General features: G+C 51.1%; 1 protein-coding gene across 1 annotated transcript; it reads right to left on the reverse strand.

Annotated features, from left to right (window-relative positions):
* Positions 1 to 15,873: 15,873 nt before the first annotated feature.
* PROK1 (prokineticin 1) lies at positions 15,874 to 21,527 on the reverse strand. The gene is made up of 3 exons (XM_006197437.3): positions 21,136 to 21,527; positions 18,528 to 18,653; positions 15,874 to 17,004 (listed from the first exon to the last, which is right to left on the reverse strand). Exons 1-3 carry the CDS (start codon positions 21,205 to 21,207, stop codon positions 16,885 to 16,887), a joined length of 318 nt encoding a protein of 105 aa, XP_006197499.2. The 5' UTR covers positions 21,208 to 21,527; the 3' UTR covers positions 15,874 to 16,884.
* Positions 21,528 to 26,785: the final 5,258 nt, after the last annotated feature.

The following is a 26,785-nucleotide window of genomic DNA, read 5'->3' on the forward strand; positions in this document are numbered from 1 at the left end:
TTTCAAACAGGAATTCTTGAGTTAACACAGGTGGGGCCACTGCCAGAAACCTATCTCATGTCCCACCTTGTGGCCTGCAAAGAGGCCTGTTCCCAGTGGGCCCCTCTCCTGCCCCAGCTGCCTCCCCTCCCCGGGCCTGACTTCACAGGAGCCCCAGCCCGCCCTGGGGCACTCAGTCTACTCCCCAAGTGACTTCTGAGCCAAAGAGTGCTTGCCTGTTCGCTCTGTCACCTCCATCTAAAAGAGACACAAGCCCCAGCCCCCTGCACCACCAGGGCTGTGCGGCCCTTGGCTCCATGTTAGAAGGAAGGGGATGTAGTAAGAGCCAGACCCCGTGAACAGCTGGAGGGACTGGGGAAGGTGAACGCGCCACACACCGAGGGCCGGGAAGGGCTTCTCCGCGGCGCACGCGCAGGGGATTGTGATGAGTAGGGGGTCCCAGCGTTCAGGCCAGATCAGCCAGATATGCCCTCAGGCCTGCAGCCTGAGAGCGAATTAGGGCAAAAAGGAAAACAAAGGCTTAGCCACGAAAGTGGAGATCACAGCCCAGGTGTGCAGGGGAGGTTGGAACGGGAAAATGAGGCTTAATTCAGGGTAAGGCAGGGGCTTTGGGATCACAAATATGAGAGAGACCATGGAGCCAACTGCCCACATCCTGCAGGACAGACATCTGTGTAGTGAGGGGGCCTGCTAGTGGGGGAAGAGGAAGGCGTGGAACTGAAACAGAGAGGGCAGGCTGGGCAGCTGAAGAGGTGGGCATATAGTGAGCCCTGGACATGGCCAGGGCCGGGGTAGGAGGACCCCTAAGAGGGACAGACCCAGAAGTTCCTGTATTTCACTAGTAAGAGCCTCAGGAGGCCAGTCAACAGGGGACCTGAGTGTTTGATGGCGGACTTAGGAAGGCAGGCAGACCTGCCCCTGGCCGTGGCAATGCCCGCCCACCATGTCCTGTCCCAGAACATCAGGACACTGCTGCTTCTCACGCCCCAGGAAGGAGCCACTGGCACCTCTGGGTATCACCACGGCTCCTCCCTTTCCAAAAGCCAGGGAAGCAGAGAGAAAAACCACCACCAAATGGTACAGCTTGTTTTCTGTTTTCTTCCCAGAGGATGCTGCCCTGCCAAGCCAGGGCCCGTGTGTTCCGTCCCAGCAGCCCCGCATCCGACTGGTGTTTCCTCCTACACATCAGCATCAGCCAAACCACGTAGTAGATGCTCGATCAATGCTTGGTTAAACAAATGAGTGAATGGATGATAGTAGCACAGGTGTTGGCATATGTCTAAACTCGCCAAATTGTATGTATCTAATATGTACAGGTTTTGTATATCAGTTATATTTCCATAAAGCTGTTTAAAACTGAACAATGAAAACTGGAGGGAGGTTATAGCTCAGTAGTAGAGTGTGTGCTTGGCATATGTGAGGCCCTGGGTTCAGTCCCCAGTACTTCCATTTAAAAATAAGAAGAAGAAAATAAAATATATACTTAATTACCTTCCCCCCAGAAAAATTGAATTTAAAAAACAAAAAAAAATTTTAATTTTAAAATAAAAGCAACACATGGGCAAAACTTACAGAAATAAGTAAGTTAGGTAAAAACCGAGGAGCACAATTGTCCGCACATGGATTGCTCAGCTTCGTGAGAAACCACCAAACTGTCTTTCCCGTAGTGGCACCATTTTATGTTCCCACCGGCAGTAATGGGGAGTTCTGCTGCTTTGGATTCTTGGAATTGGTATTGTCAGGACATTTTGATTTGTAGTTGGAAAACCCATACTGGACTCCTGATATATAGAAATGTAAGACAATGTATTTGTGTGGTTTAAAAAAATAAATGAATGAATGAATGACTGGCCTTCCCACCCCTCTCGAGGACTAGCAGGCTGCATCTTTATTATGTCTTGCAGGTAAGGAGATGGAGGCCTAGAGAGGTTAGAGGGCTGGCCTGTAAGGAAGAAGGGCTTGGACTGCCACGAGACGCCTGGTCTGATGCACTAAACTGTACCACGGGGTCTGGCCAGCTATGGGAAGTTCATGAGTTTGCCATGTCATGTCCTGGGCAGCTCTGCTTCTAATTCACTCCTCCCAACCTCTGGCCACCCCTCAGGACAGCCGTACCGCTAAGCAGTGGGCCCATCCACAGCATCTGGGGTTGGGACCCGCGGGGTCAGCTCATCAGGCGGGAGGGCTGTTCCAGCGCGCTCCATGCCACCAGTGGCCCAGCCTGACCCAGCAGCAAACACTCCCAGACAATGAGCCTTGGAAGTCAGGCTCAGCCCCCTCCTCCGCCGGAGGTGACCCTCAAAGCCAAGAACCAAGGCACTGGTTTCTCTGTGTTTATTCACAAGATTGGGATCATTCTAACGGCATTGAAGTGCACGCTATCAGGAAGGCTGCCCCAGACTGCACAGGGTGTTAGGACTGTTTATCCCCAGGAAGCAGGCCAAAAACTGCAAACAGCTTTCAGGAAAGCCCCGATAAGATTTCATCACTGGTTACCCAGAGCCAGGTGGCGACGACTCCCCTTGGTCTGAATTCTTTGAGTCTGGGAACTGACCCACCAAAGTGGCTAAAACTAAATCAAGTGGGTATCCAGGGACAACCTGTCCCGGATACCCAACCTTGTGACCTCCACTCAGACATGAGCAGCAACAAAGGCAACTCAGCTCGCTTTCTGAGCATCTCCTACACGCTCACATCGGACGAGATGTGGAGCTGGTGTCATCTCCACGCCCAGGGAGCCCACAGTTGGGTCAGGACAGATTGGCTCTGTATGTGGCCCTGCTGGGATCCAAAGGCACACACAGACGCCTCCTCTGCGTGAACCCGTTGGCAGGGGTGCCTGGTTTCCGCAAAGTGTATGTGTGACCATCCTGGGCTTGAATCCTGGGCCGGCCACGTGGTGGTGTGAACTTGAACAAGTCCTTTTACTTCTCAGTGCCTCAGTTTCCTCTTCTGTGGAGACAATGACACTGAGAAGGTCATATGAGGGTCAAAGATAACAGAGTCAAGCACTACCATTTGTTAGACCTTCTAACAGTGGTGTGACCTTGAGCATTTCACACATTCCACAGCCTCCCTCCCTCAACTGTGAAAAGTGGGATTTACAAGCTCACAGAGCTGGTGTGAATCTCAGATGTGTCCAAAGCATCAGTTCTTTTTTCATTCTATAAATCAACTGAATTTCTCCATTGTGCCCTCAGCCCTCCAGACTGGGGGCCAAATTAAACTTAGCCATTTGTGCACAGTGCCCCCCAGAGCACAGGTGACCCTCCAGCTGGCCGAGTTTCAGCAAGGTGCCTGGTGGTCCTCCCTTGTCCCTGCCTGGGCCCCTGTTTCCTCCATGTCTCATCTGAGCCAACCCAGCCTTCTGGAAACTGCCTCAGTCATGCTGCCCCAGACAGGCCACATGGCCACCCCTCTCTGGTCTTGCCACCTCCCTGGGCCACCATTGGGAAGCAGGATCCAGGTTCCTGCCACTCAAAATCTGCCTGAGTCCCCTGCCTCTGCCTTCTACAACCTCTGAGGAGCCCCAGGTTCTCCCAGGGCTTCGGGAAACGCGTCCTTCCCTGGAACCCCTCCAGGTCCCTTCTGCTTTCTGCCCTGCCCGCGCCTTCCCCGGGGCAAAGAAAGGCAGAGCTGGCTTTTCCTTTCCGGAGGAAAAGACAAAGGAGAAAATGAGAGAGTTTTTTCTTTTTTAAATCATAAATCAGTACTTCAAAATATTATTCAGCCACACGAAAAGCCTGTATCATGTATCGTATTCTTTCTTAGTGTCAGACACAGTGCACTTACTCCTTTAAAAAAAAAATCTCCATTTAACAGATGAGCAGATGGGAGCTTAGAAAGCTGGATTTTCCAAGTCACTCGGCCAATAACAAACAGAGCTGGGATTGCAACGGGGTCGGTTTGATTCTTGACGGTGTAGCCTCTCAGTTTGACCACATAACTCTCCCAGCACCAACATCCTACCGCTCAGCAAAGATGACCACACTGCGGCCACACTCGACAAGCCTCAGGCTGAAGAAGGTGAGAAGGGTCCTGGGGTCTCTAACGCAGGACAGAGGACCAGCAATCACTCAACTGGGAGAGACCTCAGGAGGGTAGAGACCTGGAAAACATGTCAGAAGGCTGCACGACACATTTGTAAGTCCCCACCTTTCTTCCCTCCTGCCCCCAAAGTGATCCTTGTGAGTGATATACTGGCCGGTCCTCCAGCCGGGGTCAGCAGAAATTTGGGGGGAGATCAGCCCCCAGCCTCCTAACCTAGCCTCTCTTTGTTCTGCATCAAGCAATCTGAGCCCTGGGAGCCTCTGCCCAGTGCCTCAGGGAACTGTCAGGTCCCCTGGGGGAAGAGTGGGTTTGGAGATCCCACCTTCCGACCCTGCACACCCAGGAGAGCACATTGCTAGTTAAGTTATGGGAAACAGCAGTGGGGAAGCCCATTCCAGCTTCCTGCACAGGGTGGGAGAGAGCACGTGGGGACGAGTGGAGGCAACCCCCCAGCTCCGATACCAGCTACAGGCCACTGGCAAACCAGGTCTCTAGATCACTGCGTCACACCTCCTGAGACCTTGTTTTGCTTTATAGTTTTTAGGAATCACTAAACAGTTAGGGAGGAGGATGTGGTCAAAAATTAAGTAACAATATTGTATTGATGTCAATTTCCTGGCTTTGATATTTGAACTATCTAGATTTTAATAATTATAAGAAAATATCCTTGATTTGGGGAGATATACTGAAGTAAAGGAGTATTGTGTCTGCAACTTACTTTCCAACAGATCAGAAAATATATATATATGTGTGTATGTGTGTGTATATATATATATATATATATATATATATTTAGAGACAAAAAGAATAAAGCAGGTGTGGTCAGGTGTCAGCATTTGGGATATCTGGGTGAAGCTATCAGGAATTCTTTTAACTATTTCTATAAATTTGAGATTATTTTAAATGTAAAAGGTTTTAAAGATGAGATCATCCAAAGACCTCTCCAAATAAATTCCATATTTATAAATGACATTCAGCACATCCAGAAGGAAGAAGATGGAAACCAAGCAGCAACAGAGCTGGCTACTCAGTGCCCAGGGCTCTGCTCCAGAGGAAAGCCATTCAGCTAAGGCTGCAGGAAGTGGGTCTGGCAGCCTGGTTCTAAACCTCATCTGGGGCTGTTGTTCAAGTAGGGAGTTGAAAAGAGGAGGAAAAGTGAGATGGAAGAGAAGAAAGGGATAGGACGTTTCTCTGGTAGAAATGAAGTCCCTTCCAACTGTGCCTTCAGCTTCACAAGATGTCTGCCCATCATGACCGGACAAAGCGGTGCTAAAAGGGGACAATAAAGGTGGACATGGAGAACACAAGGCCACTGCAGGCACTGGAACAGCATCACTGTCACGCATCTTGAGCTCATGAATGTTTGCTTTGTGAATACAGTTTTAAAGAGTAACTAAATTTTTGGGAAGGAGAACTTGATCCAAAATTTCAGTTTCAAAAGCTTCGTGACATTGGATTTGACAATGATTTCTTGGATATGATGCCAAAAGCACAGGTAAACAGATAAATTAGACTACAACAAAACAAAAAAACTTTTTGTATTAGGGCACTGCCAGCAGGGTGAAGATGCAATCCATGGAATGGGAGAAAATATTTGCATACCAAATGTCTGATAAGGGGTTAACTTGCAGAGTATATAAAGAATTCCTGCAACTAAACAAAACACACACACACAAAAACAAGTAATCAGATTACAAAATGGGCAAAGGACGTGAAGAGATATTTCTCCAGAGAAGGTGTACAAATGGACCAGAAAACAAATGAAAATACGCTCAACATCATTAATCATTAGGGAAATGCAAATCAAACCACAATGAGATGTCCGCTCACCCAGTACCCAGAAGGATGGCTGCTATCAAATAAACAAAAGAAAAGAAGAGAAAAGAACAAATGCTGGCAATGATACAGAGAAATTGGAATGCTTGAGTATTGCTGGCAAGAATGTAAAATGATGCAGCCACTATGGAAATCAGTGTGGCGATTCCTCAAAAAATTAAATACAGAATTACCATATGATCCAGCAATTTCACTTCTGAGTATATACCCAAAATAATTGAAAGAAAAATCTCAAAAAGATGTTTCTGCACTCACGTTCACAGCAGCATTATTCACAGTAACCAAAAGGTGGAACCAACCTAAGCTTCTATCTGTAGATGGATACGTGGATAAACACAATGTGATATATACAAACAATGGAATATTACTCAGCCTTAAAAAGGAAGGAAACCTTGACACATGACATATGGATGAATCTTGAAGATATCATGACAAGTGAAATAAGCCAATCTCAAAAGGACAAATATTGTATAATTTCCACTTATAGGGGGTACTTAGAGTGGTCAGATTCACAAAGACAGAAATTAGAATGGGAGTTGCCAGGATCTGGGGGGAGGAGAGAAATGGGGAGTTATTGTTTAATGGGTATAGACTTTTCAGCTTTGCAAGATGAAAAGAGTTCTGGAGATGGGTGGTAGTGATGCCTGCACAGCAATGTGAATCTACTTAACGTCACCGAAATGTACGCTTAAAATGGCTAAAATGGTAACTTTCATGTTATGTATATTTTCCCACAATAAAAAAATTAAAGTTTACTTGTAAATAAAGAGAAATACACTCTTGTGAACCAAATATAAAAAGTAACATACTTCTCTTTAAAACTCACAATATAAAAGATGGACAACTTCACATGTTACATCCTCTCTCTGAACGTCTGGAAGACTAACCCCTCCCTGGCATGGTTCCCCAGGGACCTGCACCACCGTGAAAAGGGAAAGGCCCAGAGTCTGAGTCACTGGAGTTTCCAGTACTGGAGGAGACCTTAGCAGTGTCTATGACACAGCCCTCAGTCCCTGAGCACCCGCTGTATGTCAGTCAGGTACCCCAGATTTGCCCTTTGTCATGTGATTGCCACTCCTCCCAGCCTTATGGTCCTCATCTGCAAGCATCTTCCACCTCGTGGGGTTTCTGTGATGATCAGTGAGGCCGTGTAAGGTTGGCATTCAATAAATGCAAGCTCTTGTCATTATTCCCTCACTTCTAATCACCACCAAAAACATACAGTGGATATCATCACTCATATTTTATAAAGGAGAAAAATAAACCTTAATGAGATTAAGTCACATACCCAGCTCCTGGATCAGAATATGGTGGTGCCAGAACTTCAATACAGGACCACTTTGACTCCAAAACCTGCAATCTTTCTACTCCACCCAGCTTGGCCCTCACTTAATAGATGAGAAAGCTGATGATTAGCAACACTAGGTAAGACGAGAGCGCTCAGATGCCCACAGGAACCAGGCAGGTGATGCAGAAGAGTAAGGGAGACAGTGCGAGGAAAAATGATCTTCTGGAGATTCTACCAAAGAGTCCCTGTTTTGACCAAATTACAGGTTAAGCATGGAACATAGTATGAGCCTCTGTGATACTGGGGTTTGTGTTTCCAATTCTAATTTTTAAAGTAAATATCAAAAAAATAGAAATACACAATTAATTTAATTCCTTTCCAAAAATTTTACCCATGACGCATGCCAACATGATGTAGACCAAGCAAATTATCTGCAGGTCTGATGCAAAGCCCAGCCACCTGGTGGCCGCTCTGAGGCAGGTGTGGTGGACACCCCAACAACCGATGGGTTCAGGTGTGTCTGAACTACCACCAACAGTCGGCTGCCACAACTCCCAGCTAGCGCCACTGTGGGGACCCAATCCAGGGACTCCAGGACTTTCCATTTTCTAAGAAATACAGGAAATGCGGCTTTGGGGGTAATATACCAACTTTTAAATAAAGGCAACTCTTTATTTTTACTCTGTGCAGACGAAATCAGACAGGCCTGCAGGCAAGCCCCCCGCCCAATGTTGGTCTCCAGGATGAGGCACTTCACTCACTGGCAGAGCCCAGAAGACTCTGACTCCCAGGCCACGATGGAAACAATCAGTGGCTTCTCCATCCTGGACCAGCTCAGAGCTGGATCAGGAGGCATAGAGGAGAAAGGATGGGCTGAAAGAGGGAAGTGCAGATTCTGCCCAAATCTGGCAGAATCCACCTGAAGGGGCAGGACTACAGAGAATCCGACTTCAGAGCTCACTTCTTTTCTTCTGTCACTCAGATCTTTGCCTGAAGCTACCCTAGAGGATTTTTGGTAACCCCTCCTCAATGGGAGGACTGCACAATTTCTGGCCACACTAATTAAAAAGGATTTTTCCCTCCGAGATGAATGTGTGTTAAAAATATCAAATATTAATCACTGGCAACATTAATTTATAATAATGCTTGTCTCCCTCTCAGCTTCCAAGTCGACATCTGGCATGACTGCTTTGAAACTGACACCCACTCCATCGCGGGAATTATAAATAGCCCGAGTTAAAATCTTCACCTTGAACTGAACAGACTGACTCCAGGGGGTGGTTTATGGAACAAAGGGGGCTGCACTGGGCACTAAAGTCCTGGGTGGGGCTATTTGGGGTGGTGTTAAAAAAAAAAAGACGGCAGTCATGGACTGGGAGGGAAGGTCTCTGAGTGGCTCCAACCTGCTTCCTCCCTAAAGGCAGGGGACGAAGCCTCACTCCCACCTGGCCCGTTTCACGACGGGTCAGAGGAAGGAGTGGGCACAGGCTGTTTCATTCCACCCTGACTAAGTTCACCGTCTAGTTTCTATACTTGCTCTTTGGTGATTGATTGGTGCAGACACCATCCTTTATTGAAGGGAGACAGAACATATTTTATGTAAACAGGAGGAAAATTCATCTGTCAGACTCCAGAGCATGGTCAGTGCCCGGGCTCATGCAGTAATCAGAGTTCACGTTCACTATGCCCAGGTTTTACACCATCTCCTTCCAGCCCCCAGCAACCCTGTGGGGGAAGTCCTAGTGGGAAAATCCTTTCACCCGGGAGGAAATTGAGGTTAAAGAAGCTGCTCCCCTGGGGTCCTCCAGCTAGTAAGCGGTGGGCAGAGTCAGGACCAAATCGAGAGCAGGGAGTCGCTGGGGTCTCCTTGCTTAATCCCTTTCCAATGTATTTCAAGCTACTAAAACCCCAGCTTTCCAGGCCTCCCTTTCCAGGAATTCAGATCCAGCAGCTCTGGGATAGAGCACAGGACTCTGGGTACCTAACAAGTATCCCCAGGTGATGCCCACCAGCAGGGAGGATAAGGTCAGCACTGCTGTGGGGGTACACTCATGACAACCCCAGTGAGGCGGCAGGAGTTACTGTCCCCCCATATCAGAGGCACAGATTCTGATCCCTCAGGGAGCTGAGCTAAGAATCTGAACCTTTGGTCACTGTGCCACCAGGAGGAACTGGACCACTAAACAGAAGGGCAGGGAGAGGACTGAGCACCCCATAGAGGGGAGAAGGCAGCTGGGAGATGGGGAGGGCAGTGTCAGAGAAGGAGGATGGGAGATGCTGGGGGGCTGCATATTGCCCGATTTCTGATTGTCCCGAGCTCCCCGAGGGCTCAAGGTATCTCTGGGGCAACCAGCGAAGGCCCTCCTGGCCCACAGCTTTGCAGTCTCCGTGAGTCTCCCACAGCCCAGGGCTCCTAGGAGGGTGCAGGCTGCCCCGGTGTGTGGTGGCCACAGGCAGCCTTTCCACGATCAGAGGTGCTCACAGGCCCTAAGTAGAGGAAGGAAGGACTAGCCTGAGAGCAGACCACAGGCAGAGGGCCACTCAGTGACCTCACAGCTGCCCGGGAGTCAGTTAGGGCCCTGGAGCCCGCCGGGTCCACCCTGCACTCTGACAGCCAAATCCTTCTAAGAGCTTGGTTCCCAGAGTCAATGCCGGGTTCCTCCCTTTGATCCCACTTTACAGAGCCTCACCTGGGCCCTTTCTCAGGGTCCCTCCCTGGAGGCTAGTGAGAGCGCGTATGGCCGTCCCGACCGACCGAAGGCTCTCAGATGTTTGATGGGCCTGGCCTCACCTGGGAGTGAGCTGCGGGCTGCCTCTGCCCGGGGTCTCCTTGCCAAGAGACCCACCCCAGCAGGCTCCAGGGGTGGGACAGCCCTAAGCCGAGGGGCCTGGGCCCCATTTCTGCTGCCCTGGCTCCCTAACACCCCCTGCTGACACCAAGCATCCCATTTGATGGCTCCATCTGGGTCTCTCCTCAGCTGGACCCCAGATGGGGGCCTGGAGCATGGGTAGGACACGTGCTTGCCTCCTGGTGGGGCCTCAGGGCAGCCAGTGCCGCCTCCTCACCTGCAGGGCTCTCAGCATCCAGGTGGGGGCCCAGCTGGTGGCTTTCAAGTGAGCGGAAATTACAGCCCCTCGGGGGGCCTCCCCTCTCTCCTCCACAGTCGCCCCTCTCTTTGTGTTCCTCTTCCCCCTTTGCCGCTTCAGTGACTGAGGTTTTCCCCGGAACAGCCACACTCACTTTGAAACCTAACTCTGGAAGGACGCAGACCCAGGCCCAGCCCCCACCCTCCTTCTCCCTGACTTCTCTCCTATCTTGCCTGCCCTTGTTTTAATATTAAGACCACACTCTAACTGCACTGGAGCTTTTCCTAATGGAAACTAGTTTCTCTGTCCCCGGGGGCAGGGGGAGGGGAATTTCCATTATATGTTTATTTCCTCCAGGGGTTGAGGTGACGGGGTAGGGCAGTGTTTCTCTGGGGGTGGAGGTGCAGGGACCGCCTGCCTCAGTCACGGCTGGAGGGGGGCTTGTTAATGGCCCAGCAGAACCTGAGTCTCCGGAGGTAACCCAGGAATCCGCATTTTAGCATCATCCTTTGGGCTTTCATGTACACGGAAGTTTGGGAAACGCAGGTCTACAGGATAAATGACATTTCCTAGCACTGGGGGCGGGCAGCCTCCAGCTACAGCCATGCCTGTCTCAGGGGACCCACATGCTTTGGCAGGTTTAATCTGAACACAATTTGAGAAGAGCCAGGAGAGAATTCAGAGCCCACTCTCCTTATGCTTTTTCTAGGGGAAAAAAAATTGAATAACGCAGTATTAAGATCATAGCCCATATTGAGCAAACATTCCATTTTACTTGGAAACAGTGAGTCATGTGTTTCAGCAAGGCATTAAGAAGCTCTTAGATAAGATTCGTGTATCTGTTTCCCAAAAGGAATGTTACTGAGTTTTGCCTACATAAACCTGTGCTTCTAAACTTCTTAATAATAATGGCGCACAATCTGGACAAACTGGGATTTCTTCCTACCATGTTCGAATTCTGGGAAAATGAAGTGCGTTTAAGAACAGATTTTTGTTTCTTCTTGGCAGTTTTATTCGTTTGCCCCACTGAGGCGAGACCCCAGGTGACGCTGGCTTAGTGAGCCGGGCAGACAGATCCCAGGGCTGATGGTCCAAGACGTCTTCATAGATAAACAAAACAAGTATAAAACATTCCCATGGTGCTTCCACATGCCAGGGCCGTCCTTAGCACTTTGCATGCACTAACATTTAGTCCTCACTGCAACCCTGAGAGGTAGGTACTATTGTTACCGAACCAAACTTGGCTCTTCTTGCCCATGCACAGTAAAGCTGACTGACACCGGGTCGTGGTGAAGGAAGGTGCAGCGTGTGTTGCAGGGCGCCAAGCAAGGAGTCCAGGAAGCTAAGGCTCAAAAGGCTCAAACTCCCCGGTGGCTTTCAGGGAAGGCTTTTTAAAGACAGAGTGAAGGAGGGGGTTGCGGGTTACGGGATTAGCTCATGGACCTTCTTCTGATTGGCTGGTGGTGAGGTATTCCGGAGTCAACATCGTCAACCCTCAGGTTCCATCTGGTCTGGGGTCTCCGTGCTTGTGGGCAACGTACAGATAACTTCTTCCACCCAGTGGGGGTTTCAATATCTGAAAAACAGCTCAAAGGACATGGCTCGGGACATTATCTATAGCCCCTAAGGAAGAACTAAAAGTCCCTGGCTTTGTTTAACGGCTGAACTCTCATTATTTTGTCTTGCTTGACTGTTTTCCTTTGTTTCTGCATTTTCTCACATCTCTGATTAACTGTATTCTTTGGAACTCAGGGAAGACCTAGGAGGGTCTACAAACAAGAGGCAGGCAGAGGACAGGGGGGCAGGGGGGTCTGCCCCGGGAAGGCCCCACAGGGTCCTACTTGGTTACATTATTATTATTGTTGTTGTTGTTGTTGTTGTATCATTTTATAGATGGGGAAACTTAGATAGACAGGTTTAGTAACTTGCCCACAGTCCCTATCTTATAAGCACCCCGCCCAGGGTTCAAATTGGCACTGTCTGTGCTGTTAACCACTGTGCTAACCCAGTAGCAAAGGAACTTTGCTGCTAATGAGATTTGCCAGACAAGCAAAATGACAAGAAAACGTCAAGCTGCCACTCGACATACTTGTTTACTTGGCCTTCGGGGCTTAGTTTCGTGACAGAATCTCACGGGCTCGTCTATGACTGGTCTCCGTCAGAGCTGTGCCCACGGTTTCTTACTCATCAGCGTTGCTCTCAGCTTGGACACAGTTAATCCTCCTTACTAAGCCTCAGCCCCGAAATAAACGCCCCTCCGTCCTCGCTGGGCTGGGAGTTTTCTCCTGCCACAGGATGAGGCGAGATGCTGCGGGGGCTCTGATTCCTTTTCAAAACCACACCCATGTTTTTCCTCCAAGTTGCACTAATATTTAAATGAAACAAATGTCCTTATGGCCCATGGGCAGCCGAGCCAAGTAGGCAAGGGCTGAGACAAGAAAGAATCTTCTGGATGCAGGGCCATAAATTGCACCCCTCCCGCAGCCTGGGCCCAGGGATCCTCCTGAGGCCCACACACTGTTATCTCAGGCTGGTGACCAGTTGCAAGCTCCCATGGGGCCCTTTCCTTATAAACTTTGAATGGAAGGCCTCAGTGGCAGCTTACAGAGGTCAAGAGGGACCTCAGGGGGCCGAAGGGGAAGCTGAGTCTTTGCCCACCCTAAAGTTGTTCTCCACAGTGACTCTATGGCTTTGCACTTCTGAGGCTGGGGACACCTCCGACCAGGGCTGGAACCAGGAGTGGGTCCTATTTCACCCTTATTTCTACTCAGGGCCAGCGCCCCAGAGTCTCCGGCCTCTGGCTGTGCATTGTTCCAGCCCCAGCACCCACCATTCAACCCTGGGGACTCAGACACTGCCCTTCCTTCTCCCACAGTAGAGGCTGACCCAGACATGGGTGCTTCCTAAGAGCAAGAGCCTACTCGGGCCTGAGCTGTGTCCCAGGTGACTCTAAGTTGATGGATGTGGGTGGAGGTGGGGGATGCATTTGAGTTGATCTGAAGAATGTCTCAAAGCCACCAGACATCAGAGGGAAGCAGAGCATTCCCCACAGAGGGGACAGCCTGGGCAAAGACACACGTGGCATCCTCCCCAAACTGAGATGGCCCGGAAGCCGGGAAGCCTGGTGGGAGAAGCAGAGAAATGCTGGCAGGGCTGGACCACAAGGGGCTTTCTGCTTCCTGCCAGGGCTTGGCTATCTCCCTGGGAGCTGAGAAGCCATTGGAGAATTTTTTTTAATTGAAGTATAGTCGATTTACATCCTTTTCATATTCTTTTTCATTATAGGCTATTACAAGGTATTGAATAGAGTTCCCTGTGCTATACAGTAGGATTTTGCTGTTTATCCATTTTATACATAGTAGTATTGCAAATCCCAAACTCCCAGTTTATTCCTCCAGCCCCCTTCCCCTCCCCTTACCCACCCCCAGTAACCACAGGTTTGTTTTCTATGTCTGTGAGTCTGTTTCGGTTTTGTAAATAAGCTATTGGAGAATTTTTAATGAGGAAAGACGTGGACAAATGTGTTGCCTAGAAGGATGACTGGTGAACATGCAGGGGTGGATTTTAAAGGGAAAGTGGAGGTCGAGAGAACAGGTGGGAAGCAGTTACTGCAGACCAGACTGGGCCGATTGAGCGCTCAGACACAGCCATGGCTGCAAGGAGGACGGACAGGTTGAGAGACGTTTAGGAGGTAAAAGAAACAGAGCTGGGGGACCAGCTGACAAGGAACTCAGGGAGAAGGCACAGCAGGAGAGAGAAGAATCTAGATCACCCTTGAGCTTCAGACTTGATACTAGGAGAATGGAAGAAGCACTAACCACCATGCCCAGCAGAGAAAATAGAGATCTGGGGAGAGGGGCAGCTCTTCCCATGCTGTGCACACAGATGGTCCGGGGATGGGGACGGTGGGGTGGGGGATGGGGGACAGGCAACCAATTGTTCTCCTTCGACACCCACCCACCTTTACTTTCCTAATCATTTATCCTGTGTCCTTAGAGTGACAAGCCTCTTTCCACAGGTGGAAGCATTACCCCTCTAAGCCTCTGACTGAACCGGACACTAAGGATGTCTGAGGAGTTGTTCCTCGTCTGCTTTGAAAGGTTGCATCTCTCTGACGCTTCCATCTTTTCCACCTTGGCTTGTCTATGCCATCCCCATTTCTGCCACTAGATTGCACCAGACTCCACCAGTTGGCCCAAATACGGGGCTGTCGGGCTACCACTAAAGGGACCCACCTCTTGGAAGGGTATCCGTTTCACCTAACTCTAATTTAATTTAATTCTTCTAGAATACGTTCTCATTATGGGTATATTATTCTTATAACTAGTTTATTTTTCTAACTATATTTATGAAGAATAGATCCCTGAATATAAAGAATTCTCACAAACTTTTCTTAGCCTCCCCTATGTTCTCTTCAGTCTTCAGAAAAAAAACAGCAGGGAACTGGGGCAGAGACCAGTTATCCATTTCTCAAAATTCTGACATTAAAAAAAATGAGAATTGATCCAGTCAGAATAAAGGAGAGGCTCTGCAGATCGGCCAGCCCCTGGTGGGGATGGAGAGGGCGGCCGTAGGCGGCGTGTCAGTGCTCACTGGCCATGGGGGCCCCTGGTGCCTGCAGCCATCCCGCCTCTCCACTCTGCTGCACTGGAACATGCAGCGGTGCCTCACCAGACTGGCTCTGCTTGCAGAGGGCGGCAGGACTGGGAAAGGCCCGGCACCCAGAGCAAACTGGCAGCAGCTGATGGTGTCTGAAGATCCAAAGGACAGAATGGGCAAATTCGATTCCTGGACATGGAAAGGAACTCTATGTCCAGCCCTTGAGCCTCAAAGTCGGAGGCACAGAGACTCATGGGCTGCAAGAAGGGGACAAGTCCGCAAATCAGGCACCAATGTCGGTCAAAGGAGCCAAAATCAAAGAACAAGGCCTGCATGGAACCCAGGCCTGGCCTGAGTGGGTCTTGCAGTAAAGCCTGCCCCGAGCACCCTGTAGGCAGGACTTCAACAGGGTCAAAGGCAAGGAAGGGAGGGCAGCAGCCCCCGGGCCTCAGAAACCACAGTCTTCTTGGAGGCTTCTTAGAAACAAGATACAACATACATTCATCGTTCATTTTGCATTTTCCTAGACTAGGAATTGAGGTGAGAAGGGGTCGTGGGCCAGTAGCCTGGCACCTAGGGGATGCTCCCAGCCCCTGGTTCAGACACAGGCTCGGGGCCTCATCAGCCCATCCCTGATATGGACTCTCTCACACGTGGTGATCTGGTGGCATCGAGTATTTGACACTAAGCAAAGGGGACAAAATCGCCAAAATGGGAGCTGAAACCCGTCCTGATCTCACTAATGGTCTTCCCACCCAGATGCCAGCTTATGATTCCTTGTCTCTAACTCAGCCACTCACCTAAGCCACACTCTCCCCACCCAGAGCCCCTGGGCTACCTCGTACCCTTCATTCAAAGAGGCCCTGAATCCATCTGCACCCCAAAATTGCCCCAGCTGGGCAGAGGAACACCCATCACATCCCTCTCCTACCTGGAGACAGCCCGGGCCAGCCCCTCCCCAAGTCCCCACATTAGCACGGAGGGAACACCACAGCCACGCGCCCCTTGTTCATGCTTTTATTCTGCAACCAGCCATCAGTGTGCATGGCTTCCAGCATCACCATGCTTCTGGCGAGCTGCGGCAGGGTCCAAATGTGAGGTGCTGGGCAGGGCTGGTGTTTTAGAGGAGAGTGCAGGCCTGTGATACAACTCCCAGACTGCTTTGAACTCAGGCGGCCCTCGCTCTCCAGAGAAGATGCCTTATCCGGTGAGGGGACCGTGCAGCCTGGCTGTGGTCCTGGCTGGTAGCTGCCTCCTGTGTCCAAAATCAGTGGCTTTCCTGCTCTCTCCCTACCCTCCTCACCCTTCCCCAAGCCGGGCAGAGGCCAAAGGCCTCCTCAGGGTCACAGACCTGCTCTCAGGGGCTGATCTTGGGAGGGAGCTATTAAAGGTAACTCCCTGTTGCCTCCTGAATTGTCAACAGCTGATTCAACTGAACCACCATATTTGCATCGCATGGGGAGGCAGTGGGAACTGGGGGCTTCATTCTTAACTGGTAACATGCTAGGAGGGGCCTCGGAGGCCCTGCAATTCTGGCCCAGTGGGCAGGCCACAGGCATCTGGAGGCTGACTGACTCCCTGGCTCCCCACACCTGCTGTGAGCTTGCTGATCCAGGCAGAAGAGCACATGCAGGGCGGGGGAGAGGGACAGGTCACCTCTGAGGAGAGGAAGGGCGGGGCAGGCAGAGACAAAAGGAGAGAATGTTCTTCCTGTTACTTCCAACTCCTCAGGCAGCCTGAGCAGTGCAGAGCACCAGTCAGGCTAGTTCCAGGACCACAGCCACAGCTGGGGCCCCACAGGTGGGCCTGGTGGACCACGGCACCACGTGGAGTGTGGCTACATGCATGCACGTGTGTGCGCCAGGGAGGAGGGGTGTAGGTAGGGAGTGCCGGGAATGGGTACCGGACAGCCGGGGGTGGGGCACGGGTGGGGAGCTGGGCCATGTGGCAGAAATAAAAGTCCAAGAAGGACCACTTCAGGCTGTGCTCAGAAACCAGCGGGTGTCCTGAAACCAGACAAGCTCCTAAAAGTTGATGCTCTTCAAGTCCACGGAGCAGCGGTACCTGCCGTCCGGGCACCGGGAGCACAGCAGGTTGGGCAGGCAGGGGCAGCTGTGGTGCTGGCGTTTTCCGAAGAAGGGGACCTGGGAGAGAGGAGAAGACGGACGGCACATTCATCAAAGGGAGGTGGGCCTCCTGGCAGGAGACTTTGGTCAGCCCAGCCCTGGCCAATGTCACCTCCACCCCAGCACAGCAGTAACAGAGGAGGAAACCGAGGCACAGAGCAGCTAAGCAGCATGCCAAGATCACACAGCCAGTTTGTGGAGGAGCCAGGATTTGAACCCAGGCAATCTAGCTTTGACACTCTGTGATCAGTCACAGTGCAATGCTGTCTGTCCCCAACCATAAAACCCCACAAGCCCCCACACTGCCTACCAGACACCCTTGCTGACCCAGCACACGTGCACACTCACACTCACACCCACCCTCATGACTGAGTATCATTAGTAGCTCATCCATTATACTCTCGACACTGGGTTGGGTGCCAAGGATGCAGCTGTACAGGACAGACAAGGTCCCCGCCGGGTGACTTACACCCAAGGAGTGCTGAACCACTGAGGTTTCCTCAAGGGGGTTGAGTGGGAAGGGTTGGGAACATAGGTCATGTCAGACAGCCTGGGCTCAAATCCCAGGCCTGACAATTCTCAACTGGCAATTTATTTAGCCTCTTGGTGCCTCAGTCTATTATCTATAAAATGGGTGAATAATAGCGCCTACCACATTTGGTTGGAAAGAGGTTTCCACTATAAACTTAAAGAGGTTTAAACTTGCAAAGAGCACTTCATATGAAGAGTGCCACGTAGTAAGTTCTCAGCATTAGCCTGTATGACCTCTGTTGCTCCCTTTGGGGACAGAGATCTGTGGCTGAGCCTCCTCACACTCCCCAAGGCCATGACGACTGCTGCCCTACTTGTCTGCCTCCCTGCACCTCCCCACCCCAGGCGGGCCGTGATGGGGAGGACAACTGCTGGAGGATGCTCCCGGGTGCAGGCGTGCTCCCCAGCGGAGCATGAAGGGCGCCTGGACCACAGGAAGCCCAGGGAAGGTGATGCAAGCCGGGGCCCCACAGTTGCCGCTGCATCCTCCTGACCTTCCGAAACAAAGGCCTGCGGCCCTGTGCCTCTGGGCTGGGAGCTCCTGTGGGCGCTGGGCACCTAGGGCACAAAAGAGTGAGCCTCCTTAAAGTGTGTGCCCCAGGCGCCAGGCCAGCCTCACCCCCGCCCAGTCTAGGCCATTTTATGGTCTTATTTTGTCCTGTTCTTGAGGGGAGGATCCTGTGGAGCAAAGGGCACTGAGGACCCTTTCAGAATCTGAGTTTATGGATCTGATGGAAACTTCAGGAATGTCCGTCTATTTCTCTCACTGTGTACTTGAGGCAACTGAGGCCCAGAGCCGTCATGCTAATTGCCCAAGACCCCTCAGCAAAGGAGGAGCTGGGATCCAGCCCCCGGGTCTAACAGGCTGTGCGACTGGTACCCCGCTGCACCCCAGGCAGCCCCCCAAAGCAAGGAGGCAGTGAGATATTATTAGATTGGGGTCAGAAAACTGCAGTCCAGTGCCAGCTCTGTCTCACGGGCCTGGTGCCCTGAGCAAGTCTGAGCAGTACCTTGTGGCTGCCAGGGTGGCACTCGTCTCCTTCCCGTCCTAGTGGGGTGCACACCCGCAGTCCACGCAGCCACAGGCTGACCGCACAGCAGGTGCTGGCCCCGCACTGCACATCCCGCTCGCAGGCCTGCAAGGGAAGACAAAGGGGCCCTGAGTGCCCATTAGCGCCCCACCCCAGAGAAACCAGAAGGAAAAGTACACCCAAAAACCCCTGAGAGGGATGCTGAGGGCAGCACCCAGACAGCACGGGACACCCAGGCCGTGCAGTGTTGCCCCTGCTCCCTTCACAGCGGGATGCTCAGAGCTCAGCAGGGCAGCCGACCTGGATCTGAGGGACCTCCAAGCTCCTTTGAGGCCACTCAGTAGGAAAATTCTCTTCTTTTGACACGTCTAGAGGTTAGGAGACAGAGCATTTCTAGCACCAGTAGGTGCTCAGTGGATGCTGGTGGAACTGGATTAATCTGAATTCTTAGATGGGGTAGTGCCACAGTGGCCCAAGCCCTGAGGGGGTCAGTGCTGAGCTTCCGTGGACTGGGACCCTCCAGCCCTGACCCAGCAGTGCATGGGGTGGGTGCCTCCCTTCCCACAGTTCCCCCCAGCTCAGCCCTCACCATAAGCCCAGCCTCATCTGAGGACCCAGCCCCTCTTGGCAGGTGTTTCCCCTGGGGTTCCTCTGCTGGCCTGCCTGGCCGCCAGAGAGGGATGGACCCCTCAGGGTTGAACTCCCAGAGCAGGGGCTGAGTGACCTTCTGGAAGGTACCACCTGCAGAGCCACACAGCCCCGCTTTAAACCAAAGCCTGGATTGGAGAAAACAGAACAGAACTGCTCCAGACTCAAGGGAGGCCACACTGAAGAAGCACCCAGACTTTCCACTTCCCGAGAAGCGCTGCGGCTTTGCTGAGTTCAAGTTCAGGGCTGCATCTGGGTTGGTTCTTCTCTAGCACAAGCCATAGAGCACCGTCTGGAGCCTATGTGGGGCTTGGCAGAAACTGGAAGGAAACCCGCACCTCACCCCTGCAAAGTGCTAGGGGGCCCCAGGAGGAAACTGGGAGATGCTGGGACTGCTCGCTACCCAGGGGAGGTGCGGGTGGCAGTCGCCTGGCCAGTCCGGTCTCCAGCCTGGTGAGGGCACATCTCACATACCAGCCGGCCTCTGAAAGCTCAGGGTTAGGACTAAGTAGACCCCACCTGACTCCTCCCACTGGGAGGAGGGATCCTCTAGACCTGAATTTGGGCCAGTCACTGTCCTGGCAGCAGGGAGTATGGAGATGGGGGGGGCAGTCCAGCATCTTCCTAAAAGTCGATTTGGGGCAGCAGCGAGGCACAGAGCGTGGAGGGAGTAGTCAAGTCGCACATGCATTTCGTACCCCAGCTTTCCCCTCCCTGTGCTTTCCAAAGGGTCAACCTGGAGGCTTTCCTAGGAAGATACTTTCCCATCTCGCAGACCTGTCTCCCACCACCCCTCGGGGCCAGACTCAGGATGAACCCATTCTCAGTGGGCTAACTACGGCTTCTCTCCTCTGCTCTCACCCTCCTGATCCCCAAACTACACCATAGGAGGGCACGCTGTGGTTTACATTCATTAGGTATAATTCTGCCCCGACAGTTGCATTTATGCTGTGGGTCTCAGGAGCATTGACTTGCCTTTGATATTTGCTCTTCTTTGAAACTCAAGTCTTTTTCCTCTAAAAGGGAGAAGAAAGAAATTTTCCTTTCTGCGAACACTAAAACTAATCCAGTTCCAGGAATTGTTTGGCCTTTCTCTACATTTCCATTCTCTGTTTAAAAAGTTGGAGGAAGCTGAAACAAAAGTAAATTCCCCTCTTTTTTTTTTCCCTAGTGGCTTTTATCTGGAAAGCTCTCAGGTAAACCATTACTTTCTGTTTTGATAAGACTGTCCCCACCACCATCACACAACATGTGCCCATGTCGGTGGGGGTGGGGGGTCCCAAGTGAAGTCAAACTTCTGAGAAGGAACCACAATCGGGGTATTTCAAATACCACAGTGTGCCCACCCGAGGGTGCAGGGTGCCCACGGTGAGACTGGATTTCTATGTTATTCGACGCTTGCTTCTAGGTCACCCAGCCAAATGTCGGTGTCACCCCTATTCCTATCAGAACTGGGCACAGAGTGAAAACACAAAAACTGTAAGGGAAAGAGTTTCAAGACAGGCTTTCTTAAGAGTAGAGAAAGCAGAGGTTAAGTGTACCCAATAGACGCTAAATAAGGTCACCGCCTTTAATTAACTCAGTTTGCTTTGTAAATTACACTTGCCATGTGGACCAGACTATATGAAAACCAAAATTACACAAAAGATAAATTAGGGGGCGCTAATCCACTTTATGAAGGAGTTCATTATTACACAATGGGAATCTTCTTTTGACCAAAGGTCGAAACTTCAGAATTTTCAGTGCTCTCCCTGTGCATTGAATTTAATTTACACACAGTTTCTCAAAAGCAGATCCCCTTCAGCAGAGTGAGGTCTAACTAGTATGAAAACCCTGGGAAGTGCCTCCCCACGCCCTTGGTTTGCCTCCTGGCTCCCATCCCATGCAGACTCTGATGTCCTCCCCAAACCCAGGGCATGGAGAACGTTGGATGACTTACCCCGGTGATCACAGCACCGTCGGACACAGTGACAAGGAGGAGCATGACTGAGACTTGCGTGGCACCTCTCATGGTCACTTTGGAGAAGGAAAGCACTGCCCGCTCTGCTGTGTCTGGTCGCCTCTGCTCAGGCTCGAGCCCGCCTGCCCGGAAGGCCAGGCTCCCCCCGCAGATTTATGCTGTCCAACCCAGGCTGCCCACGGATGCTGGCCTCCTCTCTTCTCGTCTTCATCACAGTGTTATTCAGATGATCTCAGGGATGGAGATGAGACCTGAATCCATAATGACATCAAATCACCATCAAAACCAATGAAGATGGACCTTCGGCGGCTGTGACAGTTGCTCTGACTCTCTGGGGACACAGTGATCCAGTCATCTCCGCGCCTTGTACCCCACAGTCTCCTCTGCCTCTGGGTTATCCTTTCATTCTGCTTGGGGCAGAGGGAGGGCTTTGGTAATAAATCAAGGGATTTACAGCATCGCCATTTATCCTTCTCTGCACCAAACCAAGCGACACACAGGATAATTGGTTCCCTCACACTCAAGCCAACAAGAATAATCTGGGCGCTTACTGTCGGCTCAGCACAGAGTTGGGGGCCGAGAGGACACAAGTGGCTAAGGTGGTGTCCCTAGTCCGCTAGAAGGTTAAAATTCCAACAGGGAAACATGAGACAGTGAGAAAGCAAGGCCAGGCTTGTGGGGTTGATGTCCCTGAGAAACACACAAGGAATTGCCCTCTAAGGGGCCCAGGACGAACACCAGGGGTCACTTGGCTCGAGAACCAAAGGGCAGACGTTGAGCCAGCCCTTAGGTCCCTGCGGAAAAGCGTGCTGGGGCCGGGCTGCTGCTGAAAGATACCAGGAGCCACGCACCTTTTTGTTTTACGGGCTGAGCTTGACAGTGGCCTTATCCAGGGACGAACAGACACTGAAGGCTCAGATGCCAGTCCTGGGGAAGGTGACTGGGCACAGTGCCTCCTGCTGGGTGGGAAGCTCCTGGCTCAGACCTCCTCATGCCAGGTGACCCAGAGGGCTCCCAGGTCACTTCATCAGACGCTGCATTTTTCTCCACAGTGACAAAAGCCATTATTGCCCAAGGTACGTTCTGCAATATATTAATAGGTGTTATGCACACAAATAAATAAATATAAGATTTCCACAGTCAAAGGTTTGGGAAACACACTTCCATTCAATCTTTTTTACTGCAGGACTTTTCAGGGCCTTTCATACGCTAACAAGCCTTTCAAACACCCAGCAAGGAAATGCAATTTCCTAAACAGAGTCATCCATCAAATGCTTTTTTCTTGGAGTGTCTCGGGGAAAAGGGCTCCCACGTAGACATGTTGACAGGCATCTATGAGTGCAGAGAGAGAGAGAGGAACCAACACAGCAGCTCAGATCGAGACCCCAGAGGCAGACAACTTGACTTCCGGTCCCAGGGTCATTAGATTCCTGACCCTGAGAATAATGAGTCTCTCTGAGCCTCAGTTTTCTCATCTATAACATGGGGGTAAGAAGGGCACTTACATCGTGGGGTCTTGTGAGTGTTTGGCCACTTTTTTTTCATTGACTCTATATTTATTCATGTTACTGTATCGAAGGCACTGTTCTAGTTGTTGAAATAGGACAGTGAACAAAACAAGATCTCTGCCCTCACGTAGGAGAGACAGGCAATAGACAAATAAACAAATAGATTTCTAATAACATGGCTAGGTTTGTGGACTGCTATTAAAAAGGAAGGCAGGGAGGACAACAGAGCGTGACACAGGTGGTACTTTAGATGGGGTGAGGGTGTCTCTGAGAAGATACTTGAGAAGGTCTGATGAAGTGAAGGAGTGAGCTAGGCAGAGCCAGGAGAGGAACCAGTGCAAAGACCCTGTGGCAGGCCCTCCTTGGCCAGTTCCAGGAGCAGTAAGATGTGTGGTGAATAGGGGAAGGGAGGGAGAAGATGCTGCTGGAGTAGGAGCTAGGAGCCACGCCTGGCCAGCCTTGTGGGCATGGTGGGAGCCTGACAAAAGTATGACAGGAGCCTTTGGGCAGTTTGGAGCAGGGGAGGGGCAGGATGTGATTTGCACTTTGAAAGGAGCTCTCTGGCGGCTTGTGGAGAATTGAGATGATGCCGTTGAAGTGCTGAGCACAGTGCCTGGCACACAGCAATTTCCAACTATTGGCAGTTTCTTTCAAAAAAAGATGGGCCTGTCTGCCTTAATATAAAATTCTCCTTCAGAATAAGTGACTGTGGCCCACCTGTACACTGTGGCACTGAGCCGGGCACCTGGCAGGAGAACCCAGAGACCACAGCCTGTCAGAAACTTACCGAGCTAGAGGGCAGCATCGTCCTGGAGGCTGGGAGGGGACACAGAGGCAGCCCTGTGGGCTCCAGGCACCCTGCACAGACTGCCCACCTCACACCGGTTGCCTTCCAAGAGACGATGTTAGTTAGATAATGACCGATTCTCAGGGTAGCACCCCCATTCCACCCCCACTTCCCATCCTCACCGTCTTCCTCCCCAGTGCCTCCCACAACACCCAGAACCAATTACCCCACACAATGGCATGATAAACGGGAGCAAGACATACTGCTGCAAACAGGACCAATAGCATTGACTGAAAGCATTTTATTTCTCTTGAAAAGCCAGTTTAATCAGAGGAAGGCAAGGGACAGACTAGGTAGACATCCCAGAAGAGACTTTGGGGAACTTTGAGGTTCTTTACCCAAAACTCACTTGAGCAGACAATCACTGAGTGCTTTCCGCATGTCGGGGCCAGGAGCTCCTGGCTCCTGGGTCTAAGTTCTCTCCAGAGCTGAGAGCTCTCCCGCTCCTGTAAACAAATGGATTTCAGCAGGATCCTCGCCATGTGTTAGCCAGTTTAGGGTTACTTTGACAGATGTAGTGCAGAAAAGGAGAATGGGAAGGAGAGGAGGGCTCTGAACTAAGCCGCAGGGCCGGAGACCAAAGGAGGAGGTCAGGGGTGAAGAGCGTGGTGAGAGCGGGGAAATGGTGACAAGCGTTCACACTGTACCTGCCTCCCTTGAGGGGGGAAAAGCTGGTGAGAAGATGTGCTGGGCCAACCTTTCCCGACTCCTCCACGTCCGGAGAGAATCAGGCGGATGTAGAAGAGGGCTGCCTCGAGATGGGGGCCGGGCCCCTGCTTCTCTGCTCTAGTGCTGTGGTGCCAGTGTCACCATTTTGCAGGACTGTTTGTATAGCTGGGCGGGCGCGTGTGTGTGTGCACGTGTGATGAACAAGGGCCGCTCACTCGGGCACAGGCAAACCCTGGAACAGAGGTGCGGGCCCAGGTAGCCACGACCTGGCAGGCCCTGAGGTCATTCACCCCCATACATGGAATAACCTTGACCCCTGGAGGGTCCAGGGCCCCTTCCAGCTCTCCCATGAGGCCATTGCTTTGCAAATTAGAAAGCACTGCGTGTCTTGGGCCACAGTGCTCCTGCCTGGGAGTGACACTTGCTCACTTTATTAGTGGTTTCTTAGTGGCTAACGATTAAATGAGAGCCGAGTCTGACTCACTTAAGAAAGATTTGAAGAAAAAAATACACAATCAAACAACAGAAACTCAAGTATCCAGACCAGGGGTTCTCAGCCTGGGGTCACAGCTCCCCAAGAGGCTCATGAACAGAATTCAGAGGATCCATGAACTTGGGCTGAAAAAGAATTGCATCCTTATTCTCGCTAAGCACTAACTGAATGTTAACGTTTTCTTCTATCTATTTGTAGGCCACAAACCCAGAAGTATTAATAGTACCTGTGTCCGTGTCAACAAGAGAAATTACAGGTGTTTTAATGCCATACTGCTATTGTTGGAAATAGCTCAAATATTTCTTCCTGTCATGACATTGAAATCATGGTTGCTTGGCCCTCTGCTAGACTGCGTTATTTATCCAATGCGTTAATAAAGAAACACATTTATTACCATAACATAAATTCGTTTTTAATAGAAATATCTATAATTGTATTTCAATATAATTGATTTTCTTCATAATTTTACCTATTTTATTTTATTTCATAGATTTTAAAACATTATTCTGAGCAAGAGTCACGGGCTTCCAAAGGGGCCGTGGTACAAAAATAGTTTAAAAAGCCCAGAGGCAGAGTGGGGAGACTCAGAGAGAGACAAGACTCCCTTCAGTGAGGTGCAGGGTCGTAAGTTCAGGCTCTTTCTTTAAAGTCTTCTCTCTTACTTTTCACATAATTTTCTCCAGGTTCTCCTGGCTTCTCAGTCTCCTCCAAAGGGGCCCGGGGGCTGCACGCTCTCTAGCCTCCTGTCCCTCCACACACACCCTACTGAGCTTCACGGCCACCTAAGTGCTGATGATCCCAGACCAGTCCCCACCCAGGACCCCCACCCCCCGGCTCCTGCCCATCTAGGCAACAGCCAGTTGGAAGTCACACACGGATAACCCAGCACCTCACCTTCACACATCCCTGTCCTCCAACATCCTTTATCACTCTCACCCCTAAACCCACTCATACTGCTTGGGACTATTGCAAATAACAGAATCAGTCTGGCCAGCTTAAAGAAAAGGGAATTTAATAAAGACTAGTAAGTAGTTCACTGAATGGTCTGGGGTCTTGAGAAACTGGATGGAGCTTCGCGTCCAAGAACCATGCCCAGACCCACAGCACAGGGTCAGCTAATGAGAAAAGCGCCTCCCGAGGCAGATCTGCCAACATCCAGGCCCCGTGTGGAGCCTCTGTCTTCCTGCTGCTTCGTTCCTACCTGAGGGAAGGTGCCCGAGGGCTGTCTGATTGCAGAGCGTGGGTCCCACCCCTGCCCTTCTGCAAGGATCCTGCAAAGTAACTAACTCATTACTGAACACAGGGAAGATGTTCAAAGCTCTTGGGTAGCTACAAAGCGTGGGTGCTCAGGATGCGCACCGCCCTATGCATCCTGCTGTGTTCCCTGCTCCGCTAGTGGCGCCACGACACACTCAGCCAAAGGTGGGAGTTTCCTGGGTTCCTGAATTCCCCTGCTTTCATCAGTCATGTAATCCTGTCAGCTGGCCTTCCACTGGGACTCAGACTCTTTCCCACCTCCCAGCTCCACGACCAGTGTCTATTAACATCTTCCCGACTGGTGCCCATCTTTCAGGCTTACCCGTCTTCCACACAACCCAGAAATCTGCTCTTCACTCTTGGAGACACAGAGTTCTCCAGGGTGTCCTCACTGACCTCAGGATGAAGCCCAAGCTCCTCGGGCTAGCAGCCAAGGGCGGGAATGGGCAGGCCCTGCTCCCCTTCTAGCTTCATCTCCATCTCCCTCGCACACTCTTCTTTCCAGCAAACAAAACCACCCGCGGCTCCTCCCCCGGCCACTCTGTTTCATTCCTCCATACCTTTCACACTCTGGTCCCCTTCTTTCTGGTCCAAGTGGACAAGCCCTATGTTTCCATCCTAGTCCAGGCACTTACTGATGGTACGAACTTGCACAAATTATCACTCCTGAACCTCAGTTCTCTCTTCTGAAAAATGAGAATGCTACCCTCCCCTCTAGGTGCATTGTGAAAAGGACACACCAGACAGAGTGCTTAGACGCTACGGTGAGTTGAAAGGTAGCCCCCTAAAGGACACAGCCCCATTCCATTCCAACCTGTGAATGTGACATTATTTGGAAAAAGGATCTTTGCTGAT

The sequence above is a fragment of the Vicugna pacos genome, chromosome 9 (assembly GCF_048564905.1).
Source record: "Vicugna pacos chromosome 9, VicPac4, whole genome shotgun sequence".
Classification (NCBI taxonomy): Eukaryota; Metazoa; Chordata; class Mammalia; order Artiodactyla; family Camelidae; genus Vicugna; species Vicugna pacos.

Excerpts from the sequence above, each read along its gene's own strand:
- PROK1 (XM_006197437.3), bottom strand. The coding sequence starts at position 21,207 with ATGAGAGGTGCCACGCAAGTCTCAGTCATGCTCCTCCTTGTCACTGTG. Across the intron at positions 18,654-21,135 it reads ACGGTGCTGTGATCACCGGG|GCCTGCGAGCGGGATGTGCA; the intron begins GTAAGTCATCCA and ends CTTCCCTTGCAG. Across the intron at positions 17,005-18,527 it reads GCCACCCTGGCAGCCACAAG|GTCCCCTTCTTCGGAAAACG; the intron begins GTACTGCTCAGA and ends CCTCTCTCCCAG.